We start from the raw sequence: 18,862 nt of genomic DNA, 5'->3' as shown, positions 1-18,862 counted from the left end.
CCCCCCCCCCCCGGCCCCGCCCCTGTGCATCCCGGTGCCCCCCAGTATGGCTTAGGGCCCCCCCAGTGCCCCCCAGTATGGCTTTGGGCCCCCCCAGTGCCTCCCAGTATGGCATAGAGACCCCCCAGTGCTCCCCAGTATGGCTTTGGGCCCCCCCAGTGCCTCCCAGTATGGCATAGAGACCCCCCAGTGCTCCCCAGTATGGCTTTGGGCCCCCCCAGTGCCTCCCAGTATGGCATAGAGACCCCCCAGTGCTCCCCAGTATGGCTCAGAGCCCCCCCACTGCCCTCCAGTATGGTTCAGAGCCCCCCCAGTTCCTCCCAGTATGGCTTAGGGCCCCCCCGGTGCCCCCCAGTATGGCATAGAGACCCCCCAGTGCCCCCCAGTATGGCTTAGGGCCCCCCCGGTACCCCCCAGTATGGTTCAGAGCACCCCAGTTCCTCCCAGTATGGCTTAAGGCCCCCCCAATGCCTCCCAGTATGGCTTAGGGCCCCCCCAGTGCCCTCCAATATGGATTAGAGACCCCCCGGTGCCCCCCAGTATGGCTCAGAGCCCCCCCACTGCCCTCCAGTATGGTTCAGAACCCCCCCAGTGCTTCCCAGTATGGCATAGAGACCCCCCAGTGCCCCCCAGTATGGCTCAGAGCCCCCCCACTGCCCTCCAGTGTGGTTCAGAGCCCCCCCAGTGCTTCCCAGTATGGCTTAAGGCCCCCCCAGTGCCCCCCAGTATGGTTCAGAGCACCCCAGTTCCTCCCAGTATGGCTTAGGGCCCCCCCGGTGCCCCCCAGTATGGCATAGAGACCCCCCAGTGCCTCCCAGTATGGCTTAGGGCCCCCCCAGTGCCTCCCAGTATGGCATAGAGACCCCCCAGTGCCCCCCAGTATGGCTCAGAGCCCCCCCACTGCCCTCCAGTGTGGTTCAGAGCCCCCCCACTGCCCTCCAGTATGGTTCAGAGCCCCCCCAGTTCCTCCCAGTATGGCTTAGGGCCCCCCCAATGCCTCCCAGTATGGATTACAGCCCCCCCAGTACATTCCAGTGCCCCCCAGTATGGCATAGAGACCCCTCAGTATGACTTAGGCTCCCCCCAGTGTCCCCCAGTATGGCTTACAGCCCCCCCAGTGCATCCCAGTGCCCCCCAGTATGGCATAGAGACCCCCCAGTATGGCTTACAGTCCCCCCAGTGCCTCCCAGTATGGCTTAGAGCCCTCCCAGTATGTTTTAGGAGCTCCCCCCAGTGCCTCCCAGTATGGCTCAGAGCCCCCCCAGTGTCCTCCAGTATGGCTTACAGCTCCCCCAGTGTCCCCCAGTATGACTTAGGGTCCCCCCAGTGCTTCCCAGTGCCCTCCAGTATGGCTCAGAGCCCCCCCAGTGCTCCCCAGTATGACTCAGAGACCCCCCCCAGTGTCCCCCAGTATGGCTTACAGCCCCCCCAGTATGTCTTTGACCCCCCCCAGTGGCCCCAGTACGGCTTACAGCCCCCCCAGTGCATCCCAGTGCCCTCCAGTATGGCTCAGTGCCCCCCCAGTTCACCCCAGTATGGAATAGAGCCCCCCCAGTACATCCCAGTGCCCCCCAGTATGGCCTCCCCAGTACATCCCAGTGCCCTCCAGTATGGCTCAGTGCCCCCCAGTACACCCCAGTATGGAATAGAGCCCCCCCAGTACATCCCAGTTCTCCCCATTATGGCTCAGTGTCCCCCCCAGTACATCCCAGTATGGCTCTGAGTTCTCCCAGTGACCACAGAATGGCTCGTCTCTGACTTACACTGGGAGAGTTCTGAGCCATACTGGTGACACTGAGGGCCACACTGGGGGCACTGGGAGCACAGCGGGGGGGTTCCGAGTCATACTGGGGGGGCTCTAAGCCATACTGGGAGTACTGGGAGCATACAGGGGAGTTCCAGTATCCCCGCACCCCGCAGTGGGCCCCACCATCCTCCATCGCCCCTTTAAGAACCGAAAGAGGGGCGTGGCTTATCCAACAAGACACACACAGAGGGGGGCGTGGCCTCACGGAGTGGGCGTGGCTAGGCGGGGCGGGGGGGCGTGGCCACGAGGTCGCGCCCGTTCGGTCCTTTCCCCCCCCCCCCCCCTCCGTTCCCTTTCTTCCCCCCCCGCCCCATTCCGGCCCCCCCCGCCCCATTTCCCCCCCCCGGAAGGGCCCGGCCCGGCCCCATAGGCACCGCTGGCGGCAATGAGGTGGGCTGGAGGGGTTGGATACGGAGCTCGGGGGGGGGGGTCGTAATTGTATAGGAGGGGGGGGGTGGGCACCTGGGGGGGGGTCGTAATTATATGGGGGGGGGAAATCTGGGGGGGTTTCCGTTTGTATGGAGGGGTCAGAATAGCACTGGGGGGGTACGGGTGTATGGGGGGGGGGGAAGGATATTGGGGGGGGGCACAGGGAGTAGGTGGGGGGGGGGATACTGGGAATATTGGGGGGGCAACTGGAGGGCACTGGGGGGGGAACTGGGGTGGCACCGGGGGGGGGTTAATGGGAACAGTGGGGGGGACGCTGGGGGGGCACTGGGGGGGCACGGGGGTTACTGGGGGGGGCACTGGGGTTACTGGGAGCACTGGGGGGGCACTGGGGGGGCACTGGGGGCACTGGAGGTTACTGGGGGGGCACTGGGGGTTACTGGGAGCACTGGGGGTTACTGGGAGGGTACTGGGGGGGGCACTGGGGTTACTGGGAGCACTGGGGGGGCACTGGGGGTTACTGGGGGGGCTACTGGGAGCAAGGGGGGACACTGGGGGGGGGCACTGGGAGTTACTGGGAGGGTACTGGGGGGGGCACTGGGGTTACTGGGAGCACTGGGGGGGCACTGGGGGGGCACTGGGGGCACTGGAGGTTACTGGGGGGGCACTGGGGGTTACTGGGAGCCCTGGGGGGGGGCATTGGGGGGGACACTGGTGGTTACTGGGAGCACTGGGGGTTACTGGGAGGGTACTGGGGGGGGCAGTGGGGTTACTGGGAGCACTGGGGGGCACTGGGGGTTACTGGGGGGGTACTGGGGGGGCACTGGAGGTTACTGGGGGGGCACTGGTGGTTACTGGGAGCACTGGGGGTTACTGGGAGGGTACTGGGGGGGGCACTGGGGTTACTGGGAGCACTGGGGGGGCATTGGGGGTTACTGGGGGGGCTACTGGGAGCAAGGGGGGGCACTGGGATGGGGCACTGGTGGTTACTGGGAGCACGGGGGGGGGCACTGGGGGTTACTGGGAGGGTACTGGGGGGGGCACTGGGCTTACTGGGAGCACTGGGGGGCATTGGGGGGGGTACTGGGGTTACTGGGAGCACTGGGGGGGGCACTGGGGGTTACTGGGGGGGCTACTGGGAGCAAGGGGGGGCACTGGGGGGGGGACACTGGTGGTTACTGGGAGCACTGGGGGTTACTGGGAGGGTACTGGGGGGGCACTGGGGTTACTGGGAGCACTGGGGTGGCACTGGGGGTTACTGGGGGGGCTACTGGGAGCAAGGGGGGGCACTGGGGGGGGGACACTGGTGGTTACTGGGAGCACTGGCGGTTACTGGGAGGGTACTGGGGGGGGCACTGGGGTTACTGGGAGCACTGGGGGGGGGCATTGGGGGTTACTGGGGGGGCTACTGGGAGCAAGGGGGGGCACTGGGGGGGGCACTGGGGTTACTGGGAGCACCGGGGGGGGGCATTGGGGGTTACTGGGGGGGGCACTGGGATTACTGGGAGCACTGGGAGGGGTACTGGGATGGCAGTGGGGGTCACTGGGGGGGGGACACACACAGGGACCCCCCCCCCCCGCCCAGCGCCTCTGTTTCCTTATTGGAATGAGTTCCGGGAGGGGGGGGGGGGGGCAGAGTTTATGTAGGGTCGATAAAAACCCCGCCCCCCCCCCGGATGTCTCCGCCCACAGCCGTTGGGAAGAGGAAGGAAAACGTTGGGGGGGGGGGGAACAAAAAAAAAAAAAAAGGGGGGGGGGCAGCGTGGGAATGGGGAACTGCAGAGGGTTTGGGGTTTCCTCCCCCCCCCCCAGTAGGTGGAAATGGGGGGGGGCAGATGGGAGAAGTAATTTTTTTTGGGGGGGGGTGGTTGGGAGGAGTAACCCCCCCCCCCCACATCGGTCCTTATTTTGAGGGGGGGTCATGGCTAGGGGTTGTGGGGGGGGGCACACACCCCTAGGTTCCTATTGGGGGGGGTCCATGGCCCCCCCCCCCCACATTATGAGTGCCTATGGGGGGGGGGGTCCATTCCCCCTCCCCCCCCCCCCACTTATGAGTTTCTACTGGGGGGGGGTCACCCATGGGGGGGTCCATTCCCCCCCCCCCACATTACGAGTTCCTTTGGGGGGGGGGTCACCCATTGGGGGGGCCCCATTCCCCCTCCCCTCCCCCACTTATGAGTTTCTATTGGGGGGGGGGGGGGGGGGTCACCCATGGGGGGGGGGGGTCTGTGCCCGGCCCCCCCTTACATTACAGGTTCCTATGGGGGGGGAGGGGGGAATCATGGCCCCCCCATTGCCCCCCCCCACACTTACGAGTTCTTATTGGGGGGGGGGGGTCACCCATTGGGGGGGGGGGTCCATGCTCCCCCCCCCCCAATTCCCCTTATTTATGGGTTCGCTTCCTATGGGGGGGTCACCCACTATGGGAGGGGGTCTCTTAAAGGGCCAGCGCGCTGATAACGAAAGGAGTTGGGTTCCTATAATGGGGGTGACCCCCCCCCCCCCGCCCCAAATCGTGTGCGTGTCCCCGCCCCCCGCAGCGAAACGGTGCTGTGCAGCGCCCGTGCGACGGTGCTGCAATACGATGAGAGCCAAAAGCAGTGGGTGGCTGCGGGGGGGGGGCCGCACACCCCCAGCTGCGTGCAGCTCTACCACCATCAAGGGAACGGATCCTTCCGGCTGGTGGGGAGGAAAATGCAGCCGGATCAGCAGGTTGGGGGGGGGGGGGGGGCGGGGGGGGGTTTAAAATGTTGGAGGGGGGGGGCAATAATGGAGGGAGGTGAATGGAGGGGGTTGGGGGGGGGTATGGGGGGTTATGGGGCAGCCATGGGGGTCTATGGGTATGGGGGGGGGCTTTGGGGCAGCCATGGGGGGGCTATGGGGTACCCATGGGGGGGCTATGATGGGTATGGGGGGGGGCTATGGGTACCCATGGGGGGGGCTATGGGTATGGGGGGTGCTATAGGGCATCCATGGGGGGGGTTATGGGTATGGGGGGGGCTATGGGGCAGCCATGGGGGGGGTTATGGGTATGGGGGGGCTATGGGGTTCCCATGGGGGGGGCTGTGGGGCAGCCATGGGGGTGCTATGGGTATGGGGGGGGGCTACGGGTACCCATGGGGGGGCTATGGATATGGGGGGGCTATGGGGCAGCCATGGGGGGGCTATGGGTATGGGGGTGGCTATGGGGCAGCCATGGGGGGGGTTATGGGTATGGGGGGGGGCTATGGGTACCCATGCAGGGGGGTATGGGGGGGCTATAGGGCAGCCATGGGGGGGCTATGGGTACTCATGGGGGGGCTATGATGGGTATGGGGGGGGGCTATGGGTACCCATGGGGGGGGCTATGGGTATGGGGGGTGCTATAGGGCAGCCATGGGGGGGGTTATGGGTATGGGGGGGGGCTATGGGGTTCCCATGGGGGGGGCTATGGGGCAGCCATGGGGGGGCTATGATGGGTATGGGGGGGGCTTTAGGGCAGTCTTGGGGGGGCTGTGGGTATTGGGGGGGGGGCTATGGGGCAGCCATGGGGGGGGTTATGGGTATGGGGGGGGCTATGGGGCAGCCATGGGGGGCTATGTGTATGGGGGGGGGCTATGGGGCGGCGGGGGGTTAATGGGGGGGGTATGGGGGGTTATGGGCAGCCATGGGGGGCTATGATGGGTATGGGGGGGGCTATGGGTACCCATGGGGGGGGTTATGGGTATGGGGGGGGCTATGGGGCAGCCATGGGGGGGGTTATGGGTATGGGGGGGGGCTATGGGTACCCATGCAGGGGGGTATGGGGGGGCTATAGGGCAGCCATGGGGGGGCTATGGGTACTCATGGGGGGGCTATGATGGGTATGGGGGGGGGCTATGGGTACCCATGGGGGGGGCTATGGGTATGGGGGGTGCTATAGGGCAGCCATGGGGGGGGTTATGGGTATGGGGGGGGGCTATGGGGCAGCCATGGGGGGGCTATGATGGGTATGGGGGGGCTATGGGGCAGCCATGGGGGGGGTTATGGGTATGGGGGGGGGCTATGGGGTTCCCATGGGGGGGGCTATGGGATAGCCATGGGGGTGCTATGGGTATGGGGGGGGGCTATGGGTATGGGGGTGGCTATGGGGCAGCCATGGGGGGGTTATGGGTATGGGGGGGGCTATGGGGTTCTCTTGGGGGGGGCTATGGGGCAGCCATGGGGGTACTATAGGTATGGGGGGGGCTATGGGTACCCATGGGGGGGCTATGATGGGTATGGGGGGGGCTTTGGGGCAGTCATGGGGGGGGTTATGGGTATGGGGGGGGCTATGGGGCAGTCATGGGGGGGCTATGGGGCAGCCATGGGGGGGCTGTGATGGGTATGGGGGGGGCTATGGGGCAGTCATGGGGGGCTATGTGTATGGGGGGGGGCTATGGGGCGGTGGGGGGTTAATGGGGGGGGTATGGGGGGTTATGGGGCAGCCATGGGGGGGTATGGGTATGGGAGGGGGCTATGGGGTGGGGGGGGCTGTGGGTGAAAGGGGGGGTGGGGGGAGTGGGGTTATGGGGTCCTATGGGTTTTTTTTTGGGGGGGGGTGGGGGCAATAGAGGTCCTATGGGTGTACAATGGGGGGGGGGGGGCTATGGGGGTCCTATGGGTTTATATTGGGGGGGGCTATGGGGGTCTTATGGGTGTATGGGGGTCTTATGGGTGTATGGGGGGGGCGATAATGGGGGTAATGGGGGTCCTATGTTTTTTTTTTGGGGGGGGGGCTATGGGGGTCTTATGGGTGTACATGGGGGGGGCTATGGGGGTCCCTAACCTCCACCCCCCCCCCCGTTCCCCCCCCCCCCAATTCAGGTGGTCCTGAACTGCCCCCTGGGGAGGGGGCTCCGTTACAGCCAGGCCACCCCCCAGTTTCATCAATGGAGGGGGGGGCGGGGGGGGGTTTGGGGGTTGAGTTTTGCGGCCCCCCCCGAAGCGGCCGCCTTCGCTGCTGCTGTCACCAAAGCACTGCGGGCATTGGAGGATGGTGAGCAATGGGGGGGGGGGGGGCAAAGGGGGGGGGTCATTGGGGGGGGGGGGCTTCATTCTATATGGGGGTAGGGGGGAGGGGGGAAAAAATGGGGTGGGGGGGCCCCACTCAAATGACCCCCCCCCACTCCCCCAAGTATTGATCTTCAATTGTTGACCCCCCCCCAATTGTTGACCCCCCCCAATAATTGACCACCCCCCCAATTGTTGACCCCCCCCCAATTATCAGCCCCCCCCAATTATAACCCCCCCCAATTACCGATCCTTCATATCGAACCCCCCCCCCCCAAATTACTCATCTCTCCAATTAGTGCCAATGATTGACCCCCCCTCAATTATTCCCCCCCCCCAATTATTGACCCCCCCCCCATTTACCACTCCCCCCCCCTCCCCAATTACAGCTCCTCCATTATTGAACCCCCCCACAATGATTCTGTGCCCCCCCCCCCAATTATGGAGCCCCCCCCCCCAAATACAGACCCCTAATGATTGACCCCCCCCCCATTATTACACACCCCCCATTTAACGACCCCCCCTCATTAACCCCCCCAACCATTCACCCCCCCAATCACCACTCCCCCCAATTACCGACCCCCCCATCGTTGCCCCCCCCCAATTAACACACACTCCTAATTATTGCTCCTCCCCCCCAATTACTGACCCCCCCATCGTTGCCCCCCCCCAATTAACACACACTCCTAATTATTGCTCCCCCCCCCAATTACCACCCCCCCATCATTCCCCCCCCCCAATTAACACACACACCTAATTATTGCTCCTCCCCCCCCCCAATTACTGACCCCCCCATCATTGACCCCCCCCCCAATTAACACACACTCCTAATTATTTCTCCCCCCCCCAATTACCGACCCCCCCATCATTGCCCCCCCCAATTAACACACACTCCTAATTATTTCTCCCCCCCCCCAATTACCAACCCCCCCCATCATTGCCCCCCCCCCCAATTAACACACACTCCTAATTATTGCTCCTCCCCCCCAATTACCGACCCCCCCATCATTGCCCCCCCCCAATTAACACACACTCCTAATTATTGCTCCTCCCCCCAATTACTGACCCCCCCATCATTGCCCCCCCCCAATTAACACACACTCCTAATTATTTCTCCTACCCCCCAATTACTGACCCCCCCATCATTGCCCCCCCCCCAATTAACACACACTCCTAATTATTGCTCCTCCCCCCCAATTACTGACCCCCCCATCATTGCCCCCCCCCCAATTAACACACACTCCTAATTATTGCTCCTCCCCCCCAATTACTGACCCCCCCATCATTGCCACCCCCCCCCAATTAACACACACTCCTAATTATTTCTCCCCCCCCCCAATTACTGACCCCCCCATCGTTGCCCCCCCCAATTAACACACACTCCTAATTATTTCTCCCCCCCCCTCCCAATTACCGACCCCCCCATCATTGCCCCCCCCCCAATTAACACACACTCCTAATTATTGCTCCTCCCCCCAATTACTGACCCCCCCATCATTGCCCCCCCCCCAATTAACACACACTCCTAATTATTTCTCCTACCCCCCAATTACTGACCCCCCCATCATTGCCCCCCCCCCAATTAACACACACTCCTAATTATTGCTCCTCCCCCCCAATTACCGACCCCCCCATCATTGCCCCCCCCCCCAATTAACACACACTCCTAATTATTTCTCCCCCCCCCTCCCAATTACCGACCCCCCCATCATTGCCCCCCCCCCAATTAACACACACTCCTAATTATTGCTCCTCCCCCCCAATTACTGACCCCCCCATCGTTGCCCCCCCCCCAATTAACACACACTCCTAATTATTTCTCCCCCCCCCCAATTACCAACCCCCCCCATCATTGCCCCCCCCCCAATTAACACACACTCCTAATTATTTCTCCCCCCCTCCCAATTACTGACCCCCCCATCATTGCCCCCCCCCAATTAACACACACTCCTAATTATTGCTCCCCCCCCCCAATTACCACCCCCCCATCATTCCCCCCCCCCAATTAACACACACACCTAATTATTGCTCCTCCCCCCCCCCAATTACTGACCCCCCCATCATTGCCCCCCCCCAATTAACACACACTCCTAATTATTGCTCCCCCCCCCACTTTATGCCCCTTAATGGGGGGGGGGGGGGGGGTTACGTTATCCTATGGATCTGGAGGAAGGGGGGGGGGGGGTGGAATTGATGACCCCCCCCCAATTTGTGACCCCCCCCCCCATAGGGCCATCGCAGACCCGGATGGAACCAGAAGGAGGGGCCACCCCAGAAGGGGGGGGGGGGGGCAGAGAGGTGGGTGCCCCCCCCCCCCCCCAAAAAAAAAATGATGGGGTGACGTGTGTTCTATGGGGGGGGGCGGAAATATTTGTGCTATTTTTGGAGGGGGGGGGGAGTTGGGTATGGGGGGGGTCTGTGGTGTTGGGGGGGGGGGGGGTCCTGTGTTTGGGGTGGGGGGGCTCTGGGAACCTTTTTTTTTTGGGGGGAGGGGGGAAGGGGGGTGTTTCTGTCCAATGGGAGGGAAAGGGGGGGGGGGGGTCCATATTTCAGCCTCCCCCCCCTCACTTTTACTCCCCCCCCCCCCCCAGGCAGGAGGAGCCTGAGCGACGCATGGGACCCTCAGGTAAATGCTGAGGGGGGGGGCATCGCAAACCTGACCCCCCCCCCCCATCAATAAACCCCAATGTAGTGGGGGGGGGGGGGGGGAAATCCCAAATCCCCCCCCCAACCCTATAACCAACCCCCCCCCCCCGTCACCCCCACTCGATTCCAGGTGCCCCCACGGCGGCCCCCCCCCACCACCAGGACCCCCCCCACCTCCTGGCCCCCCCCCACCCACTGGGGGGGTCCCACCCGCCCCCCCTGCCCCCCCCTTACCTGGAGGTGCTGCTGCTGCTGCTGGAGGGGGGGGGTCCGGGGGGGCCTTCGCTGCTGCCATCGCAGGGGCAAAACTCAGGAAAGTGGGGAAGGTATTGAAAGGGGGGGGGGCAGAATATTTGGGGGGGGGGGCAGTAATGGGGGGGGTAATTGGGGGGGGGTTAATAATTGGGGGTGTAATTGGGGGGGGGGATGATTAATTGGGAGGGCAGTAATGGGAGGGGTCAGTGATGGGGGGGGTCAATGATTGGAGCTGTAACGGGGGGGGGGGTCATTAATTGGGGGGGTCATTATTTGGGGGGGTTATTTATTGGGGGGGTTATTAACCGGGGGGGGCGGTAATTAGGGTCATTAATGGAGGAGTTGTTAAGTGGGGGGGCAGTAATTGAAGGGGTTAATAATAGGGGGGGGGCAATGGGGCTGTAATTGGGGGGGGGTCATTAATGGGGGGGTCAATAATGGTGGGTCATTAATAGGGGGGAGTCATTAATTGGGGGGGTTATTAATTTGGGGGGGGGCAGTGTTGGAGGGTTCGTTAAGTGGGGGGGGGACGGTAATTGGGGATCATTAACTGGGGGGGGGGGGCAGTAATTGAGGGGGGCAATAATGGGGGGGGTCAGTAATTGAGGGGGTGGTAATAAGTGGGATCATTACTGGAGGGGGGGGGGGTCATTAATTTGGGTGGGGTCACCTCATTTCATTGCCCCCCCCCCCCCTCAGGATGAAGCCCCCCCCACCAACGCCCCCCCCAGCGCCCCCCCCAAAGCTGGGGGTGGGGGGGGGCTGATGGAAGAGATGAACGCCATGTTGGCCCGAAGGTGAGGGTTACAATTTTGAATTGGGGGGGGGGGCAGGGGGGGGGGGGGCACATTTCCCATCCTGCCCCCCCCCCCCTTTTTTTTTTTTAATTATGCCCCCCCCCCAATAGGAGAAAAGCCACGCTGCAGCCAAAAAGGGACGAGGACACCCCAATTGTGAGTGGCCCCCCCCGCAAATTAAATACATTTTGGGGTGCCCCCCCCGCCCCCCCTCCCCCATATAACCCCTATTTGTCTCCCCCCCCCGCCTCCCCCCCCCCAGGATGACGCAGAGCCAGGCGTGAAGACCCAGGGTGAGTTGGTTTTTTAAAGGAACTACAACTCCCATGATGCTTTGCGGTGCGTCCCTATGGCAAAGCATGCTGGGAGTTGTAGTCCTGTGACTGACGGAAGGTTATGGAAGGGCTAAAATGAGGGGAGGGGGTCATGGCCAAATCTCCCCCCCCCCCACTCCCCCCCCCACAATTTGATGTCCTCATTCTGCAGAGCCCGTGAGGCGACCGTGGGAGAAAGGGAGCAGCACTCTGCCCAGGTGGGGGGGGGGCACGGAGGGGGGGGATTTGGGGAGGGGGTCTTTGGTTGAGGGGGGGGGGGTGTTTATGGGGGTGAATTTGGGGGTCTGTGGGGGGGATATGGGTGTTGGGGGGGGGTCAGGGTGCTGGCAGTCTATGGAGGGGGGGGCTTGGGGTCTGCGGGGGGGTTTCTGGTGTCTGGGGGGGGGATTTGAGGTGCTGGGGGTGTTTATGGGGTGGGGGTCACTTGGAGGCTGGGGGGGATCTGGGGGGTCTTTGGGGGGGGGGGGTGACTTGGGAGTGTTTATGGTTAATAGGAGGAATGGGGGGGGGGAATATGGGGGCCAAGGGGGGATTTGGGGCTGCTCAGGGACTATGGGGGGGGGATGGGGGGGATTTGGGGGGGGGGTTGGGGGCGGCAAGGAGGTGATCAGGGTCTGTGGGGGGGGGGATGGTGGGGAATTTGGAGGTGTAAAAGGGGGGGGGGGGACGTTTAGGGACATGGGGGGGATTTGGGGGTGCTGGGGGTCGATGGGTGGATTTGGGGGTCTTTAGGGGGGGGGGAATTAGAGGAGCCAAGGGGGGGATTTGGGGGGGGTGCTTGGGGTCTGTGTGTTGGGGGGGGGGGAAATTGGGGGTTGTATGGGGTCCCCAACTTTCTGACCCAGCCCCCCCCCCCCCCCAGGATGAAATCAGCCCCCCATGCTGAGCCCCCCCCCAGTGCTGCTGAGGAGCCCGAACTGGAGCGACTCAAACAGGTACTGGGGGATGGGGGGGAGGAGGAGGGAGGGGGTTACAGGAGGGGGGCTATGGGGTATGGGGGGGGTTATGGGGTTGGGGGGGGGGGAATCTCATCCCCCTCCCCCCCCCCCAATCCTCTACCTGTGCAGGAGCTGCTGGAGGAGGTGCGGAGGGAACTGCAGAAGATGAAGGAGGAGATCGTGGAGGGTGAGTTGGGGGGGGGGGGCACATGGTTGGGGGGGAGGGGTGAGAAAATGGGTGTGGGGTCAATGTTGGGGGGAGGGGGGGAATGGGAGGTTCGTTTGCAAAGGGGGGGGGGGGTTGTGAAGATATGGGGGAGGTGGGGAAACGGGGGGGATGTGGGAGGAGTCATAAAGAAATGGGGGGGCGTGGGAAAATGGGGGGGGCTGGGGGTCAATGTGGGGATTGTGTGGGAAAATGAGGGGGGGGGTCACGTGGCGGTGGGGTCAAATAGGGAAATAGGAGTGGGGGGCTGGGGGAAGTACAGGAAAATGGGTGTTGGGGGGGGGGGCATACAGGGGGGTCCCCTCCCCCCCAGCCCCCCCGCCCCCTTTTGGTGACATCATCCCTTCCCTCCCCCCCTCCCCCCAGCATTTGTGTTGGAGCTGCGGAAGCGTGGAGCCCCCTAACAACCCCCCCCCCCCCCTAACACACTTTGCACTGTGCCCCTCCACCCCCCCCCACCTTCACACACACACACACAAAGTGGTGGGGGGGGGGCCCAGGTTTGGACCCCCCCCCCCTCCCCCCAAAGACAAACAAAGGCTGTGCCTTAAAGCAGCCGATGATGCTGTTGGAGGGGGGCATGGAGGGGGGGCAATCCCCCCTCCCCCCTCCCCACTCTCACTGTGCCCCCCCCCCCTAATTTTTTTTCTATACCACTTTTGAACGGTTTGATGTCACTTTGTTTAAAATGAAATGAATTTGGGGGATGGTGGTGGTGGTGGGGGGGGGGGGGCACTCTTCTCTTCTCCCCCTCCTTCAGCCCCCCCCCAAGTCTTCCCAAATAAAAACTCTTTCTTATGGGACCACCCCCCCATTGTATCCCCCCCCCCTCATTGTCACACCAATAGGACAAGGAATGGGCTGCAGTGATTTAATGTCACAGTTGGGGGAGGGAATATCAGGGAACCGCCCCCCCCCCCCCCAGACCCCAAATCGAGGTGAATGAGTGAAGCCTGAGAGCACGCCCCCTCACTACCAAAGCCACGCCCCTTTTCGATGGCCACGCCTCCAAATCCAACCAATCAGAAGCTTGGGTGTTGCTTGGACCCGCCCACTATTCTCGGCTCTGCCCCTCATTAGCCACGCCCACAGACCCCCTTTCCTAACCCTTTGACCCCGCCCCCAACCACCCACAACCAATGGGATCCCCTTTACGCAGACCACGCCCCCCTCGAGACCCCGCCCACCGCGCTTCGCCCCGCCCCCGAGCCCTCCATTCAAATAAATGGAGCCTCAACAAAACCCCGCCCCCTTGAGACCACGCCCAATCACTCGACCAGTCACGACCTTTAGCCCCGCCCCCTTACGCCCCGCCCTCGACTCCATGCTCAGCAAACAGAACCTGATTAATCCAAGCCACGCCCACAGTCTGTTGGCCACGCCCCCGAAAAACCACCGACAACCATATATGGACAAAGCCACGCCCCTACGTTTATTAACCCCGCCCCTTCCGCCCCCGCGCCGCGGCCACGCCCCCTTCTCGCAGCCCGCCGCCGGGAAGAGCGCGGGGGCGCTTTAATGGGCGGGGACGAGCTGTGCCGCGGGGGCGGGGCTTCTGTCAGGGGCGGGGCTTGCGTCGGGGGCGGGGCTCTGCGTCGCCCCGCCCCTTTCGGCTAGCAGCGCGTCCAGCTCGCCGCGCATGCGCTCCAGCGCCGCCGCCATGTCTCGCATGGCCGCCGCCTGCTCCTCCTCGCGTCGCCGCGCTTGCCCCGCCTGCCGGGCGTACTCGAGGTAGATGCACAGCCCCCCGACGCCGAACACGATGGCTTCCCCCAGCAGCTCGGCCCCCAGCTCCGCCGCCGCTTCCTCGTTCAGCGGTTTGACGGCGGCGCCGCGGAAGCCCATGATCCGCATCTTGGCTCGCATCTCCACCCAGTGGTACACTGCGGGCCGCCACACGACCCCGCTCGTCCCGTCCGCTCGTCTCCTCGCGGATATCGCCCCCCCTCAGCTCATCCCCCATCTCTCATTGGCCCCCGGCGCCGCCACTCACCGCCCTCCCTTCCGATCCGCCTTCCCATTGGCCGTTCCTCCCGCAGCGCCCCGCCCTCCGCTGTCCCCTCAGCCCCTCCCGCAGTTCCCGCCCTCCTTTCCCTGAGCCCGCCCCCGGCGAGCTCCCATTGGCCGCCTCCCCACCGCCTCGCCCTCCTATTGGCCGCACCCTTTCGCCTCACCGCCTCCCCCCTCCCTTGATCCCGCCCCCTCTCTCTTCCCATTGGCTGCACCCCTTTCCATTTCGCCCTCCCATTGGCCGCACCCCTTCCCCTCACCGCCTCCCCCCCTATGATCCCGCCCCCTCTCTCTTCCCATTGGCTGCACCCCTCTCCATTTCGCCCTCCCATTGGCCGCCCTTCTTCCCCTCGGCGCTCACGCTGTGCCGGCGGCAGGCAGATGTAGGTGCGGAAGAAGGGGCTGGCGCGGGCCCCGGCCTTGATGCGGGCGGCCAGCGGGCGGCTGAGCTGGCGGGCGCCGAGGGTCAGCAGCTTGGCGATGGGAAAGGCGCCCGCCACCATCGTCCGAACGCCGGATGATGACGTCAGAGCCGCGCGACGCAGCGGAGAGGGGCGGGGCTATTCGGGAGCCACGCCCCCCGCCACCTCCCATGTTAGGCCACGCCCTTTTCTCGATCCCGCCTCGCCTTGAGGGATTGGCCGCCGCTCGGCCACGCCCCCAGCTTGGCTCCGCCAATAGGATGCTTTCCTCTCGCTCTGCCACGCCCACGCGAGTTTGGCCACGCCCACGGGTGCGGTCCGGCTCGATGTTAACCCGTTGCGTGCCGGGTTGAATTGAGAGCACGCCCAGATTGGGAAGGCGGGGTTATGTAAATGAGGTGGGAGGTGATTGGTGGGGAGGAGAGGGGCGGGGCCTTAAGGGGGACGTTAAGTAGGCAATGGGGTCAGCGGGGAGCAATGGGGTCAGTGGGGTCTATGGGGTCAATGGGTATCAATGGGGTCAACGGGGATCACTGGGGTCAATGGGGAATAATGGGGTCAATGGGGTCAACAGAGAACAATGGGGTCAATATGGTCAATGGGGCCAATGGGGTCAATATTGTCTATGAGGGTCTATGAGGGTCTATGGGGCCAATGGGGTCAACAGGGAACAATGGGGTCAACGGGGTCTATGGGGCCATTGGGGTCAATGGGGAACAATGGGGTCAATGAGGTCTTTGAAGGTCAATAGGGACAATGGGATCAACAGGAAACAATGGGGTCAATAAGGTCTATGGGGCCAATGGGGAACAATGGGGTCAGTGTAGTCAATGGGGTCTATAAGGGTCAATGGGGTCAATAGGGAACAATGGGGTCATTGGGGTCTATGAGGGTCAATGGAGTCAACAAGAAACAATGGGGTCAATGAGGTCTATGGGGCCAATGGGGTCAACAGGGAACAATGGGGTCAACGGGGTCTATGAGGGTCAATGGGGTCAACAGGGATCAATGGGCTCAATGAGGTCTATGGGGCCAATGGGGTCAATGGGGAACAATGGGGTCAATGAGGTCTTTGAAGGTCAATAGGGACAATGGGATCAACAGGAAACAATGGGGTCAATAAGGTCTATGGGGCCAATGGGGAACAATGGGGTCAGTGTAGTCAATGGGGTCTATAAGGGTCAATGGGGTCAATAGGGAACAATGGGGTCATTGGGGTCTATGAGGGTCAATGGAGTCAACAAGAAACAATGGGGTCAATGAGGTCTATGGGGCCAATGGGGTCAACAGGGAACAATGGGGTCAACGGGGTCTATGAGGGTCAATGGGGTCAACAGGGATCAATGGGCTCAATGAGGTCTATGGGGCCAATGGGGTCAATGGGGAACAATGGGGTCAATGAGGTCTTTGAAGGTCAATAGGGACAATGGGATCAACAGGAAACAATGGGGTCAATAAGGTCTATGGGGCCAATGGGGAACAATGGGGTCAGTGTAGTCAATGGGGTCTATAAGGGTCAATGGGGTCAATAGGGAACAATGGGGTCATTGGGGTCTATGAGGGTCAATGGAGTCAACAAGAAACAATGGGGTCAATGAGGTCTATGGGGCCAATGGGGTCAACAGGGAACAATGGGGTCAACGGGGTCTATGAGGGTCAATGGGGTCAACAGGGATCAATGGGCTCAATGAGGTCTATGGGGCCAATGGGGTCAATGGGGAACAATGGGGTCAATGAGGTCTTTGAAGGTCAATAGGGACAATGGGATCAACAGGAAACAATGGGGTCAATAAGGTCTATGGGGCCAATGGGGAACAATGGGGTCAGTGGGGTCTATGAGGGTCAATGGAGTCAACAGGAAACAATGGGGTCTATGAGGGTCAATGGGGATCAATGGGGAACAATGGTGTCAATGGGGTCTATGAGGGTCAATGGGGCCTATGGGGTGACTGGGAATCAATGGGATCAATGGGAAACAATGGGATCAGTGGGGGACAATGGGGTCAGTGGGAACAATGGGGTCAACTGAAGACAATGGGGTCTCATTGGATGATGGGGGCACAATAGGATGAGGGGGGTGGTAGGGGGGCAGTGGAGACAATAGGGGGGACCATATGGGCAATAGAGGGGCTGTAGGGCAGTGGGGCAATAAGGGGCACGAGGGGGGTTGTGGGATCGATGGGGCAGTGGGGGGGGCAATAGGGGAGCAATGGGGAATAATGGGGGGGCAATAGGGGGACTTTGGGGCCATGAGGGGCAATAGGGGAGCTGCGGGGGTAATGGTGTCATGGGGGGGGGCTGTGGGGTAATGGGGGGCAATGGCGGGCAATGGGGGGCTGTGGGGCAATGGGGGGCACAGGGGGGCTATAGAGGGACAATGGGAGGTTAATGGGGGGGCAATAGGGGACAGTTGAGGCAATAGGAGACTGTGGGGCAATGGGGGCAAATAAGGGGGCAGTAGGGGGGCAATAAAGGGACTATGGGGTCATTGGGGCAATGGGGAACAAGAGGGGGTCAGTGAGGGTAATAGGGGGCTGGGGGGCAATGGGGATAATAGGGGAAATAGGGGGCAATAGGGGGGCAAAGTGGGGCAGTGGGGACCGTGGGGCAATGGGGAGAAAAAGGGGGGCAATAGAAAGGCAATGGGGGGTAATGGGAGGCAACAGGGGGGCAATGGGGGGGCTGTGGGGAGGCAATAGGGGGTATGGGGTCAGTGGGGCAATGGGGGGGCAGTGGGGGCAATAGGGGGGCGATGGGGCGATGTGGGGCAGTGGGGGGGGTAATGAGGGGGCTGTGGGGTTAATAGGATCATGGGGGGGAATAGGGGGGCAGGGGGGTAATGGGGGCAATAGAGGGATGGGGGCAATGCGGGGGCTATGGGGGGGCAATAGGGGGCAATGGGGTTAATGAAGTCATAGGGGGGCAATGGGGGGGCAATGGGGCGATGTGGGGCAGTGTGGGGGGCAATGAGGGGGCAAGGGGGGTCAATAGGGGATTATGGGGTCAGTGGGGCAATATGGGGGCAATGGGGTTAATGAAGTCATAGGGAGGCAATGGGGGGGCAATGGGGGCAATAGGGAGGCAATGGGGTGATGTGGGGCAATGGGGGGCAATAAGGGGGCTGTGGGGCCAATAGGGAACTATGGGGTCAGTGGAGCAATGGGGGGGCAGTGGGGGCAATAGGGGGGTTATGGGGCGATGTGGGGCAGTGGGGGGCAATAGGGGGCTGTGGGGTCAGTGGGGGGGGTAATGAGGGGGCTGTGGGGTTAATAGGATCATGGGAGGGAATAGGGGGGGCAGGGGGGTAATGGGGGCAATAGAGGGATGGGGGCAGTGGGGGGGGCTATGGGGGGCAATAGGGGGCTGTGGGGTCAGTGGGGCAATTGGGGGCAGTGGGGGCAATAGGGGGGCGATGGGGCGATGTGGGGCTGTGAGGGGGGGCAATAAGGGGGATGTAGGGTTAATAGGATCATGGGGTGTAATAAGGGGGGCAGAGGGGTAATGGGGGCCATAGAGGAATGGGGGCAATGGGGGGGCAAAGGGGGGTCAATAGGGGATTATGGGGTCAGTGGGGCAATATGGGGGCAATGGGGTTAATGAAGTCATAGGGGGGCAATGGGGGGGCAATGGGGCGATGTGGGGCAGTGGGGGGGGCAATGAGGGGGCAATGGGGGTCAATAGGGGATTATGGGGTCAGTGGGGCAATATGGGGGCAATGGGGTTAATGAAGTCATAGGGAGGCAATGGGGGGGCAATGGGGGCAATAGGGAGGCAATGGGGTGATGTGGGGCAATGGGGGGCAATAAGGGGGCTGTGGGGCCAATAGGGAACTATGGGGTCAGTGGAGCAATGGGGGGGCAGTGGGGGCAATAGGGGGCTGTGGGGTCAGTGGGGGGGGTAATGAGGGGGCTGTGGGGTTAATAGGATCATGGGGGGGAATAAGGGGGGCAGGGGGGTAATGGGGGCAATAGAGGGATGGGGGCAGTGGGGGGGGCTGTGGGGGGCAATAGGGGGCTGTGGGGTCAGTGG

At 62.7% G+C, this 18,862-nt stretch overlaps 2 protein-coding genes across 2 annotated transcripts; one reads left to right on the top strand and one right to left on the bottom strand.

The window, feature by feature from the left end:
* Positions 1-10,039: 10,039 nt before the first annotated feature.
* Positions 10,040-13,204, top strand: VASP (vasodilator stimulated phosphoprotein). Its single transcript, XM_090129930.1, has 8 exons — positions 10,040-10,176; positions 10,805-10,902; positions 11,013-11,058; positions 11,165-11,195; positions 11,389-11,434; positions 12,100-12,172; positions 12,305-12,362; positions 12,768-13,204. The coding sequence occupies exons 2-8, from the start codon at positions 10,871-10,873 to the stop codon at positions 12,803-12,805; spliced, it is 324 nt and encodes a 107-aa protein (XP_089986056.1). The 5' UTR covers positions 10,040-10,176; positions 10,805-10,870; the 3' UTR covers positions 12,806-13,204.
* Positions 13,205-13,808: 604 nt separating this feature from the next.
* On the bottom strand, positions 13,809-14,966 carry OPA3 (outer mitochondrial membrane lipid metabolism regulator OPA3). Its single transcript, XM_031612325.2, has 2 exons — positions 14,773-14,966; positions 13,809-14,284 (listed from the first exon to the last, which is right to left on the bottom strand). The coding sequence occupies exons 1-2, from the start codon at positions 14,912-14,914 to the stop codon at positions 13,917-13,919; spliced, it is 510 nt and encodes a 169-aa protein (XP_031468185.2). The 5' UTR covers positions 14,915-14,966; the 3' UTR covers positions 13,809-13,916.
* Between the last annotated feature and the right edge of the window lie 3,896 nt (positions 14,967-18,862).

Source organism: Phasianus colchicus, chromosome 38, assembly GCF_987193195.1.
Source record: "Phasianus colchicus chromosome 38, bPhaCol1.hap1.1, whole genome shotgun sequence".
Classification (NCBI taxonomy): domain Eukaryota; kingdom Metazoa; phylum Chordata; class Aves; order Galliformes; family Phasianidae; genus Phasianus; species Phasianus colchicus.
The sequence above is the reverse complement of the archived record's forward strand: the minus strand, read 5'-3'. Positions and strand labels throughout refer to the sequence as shown.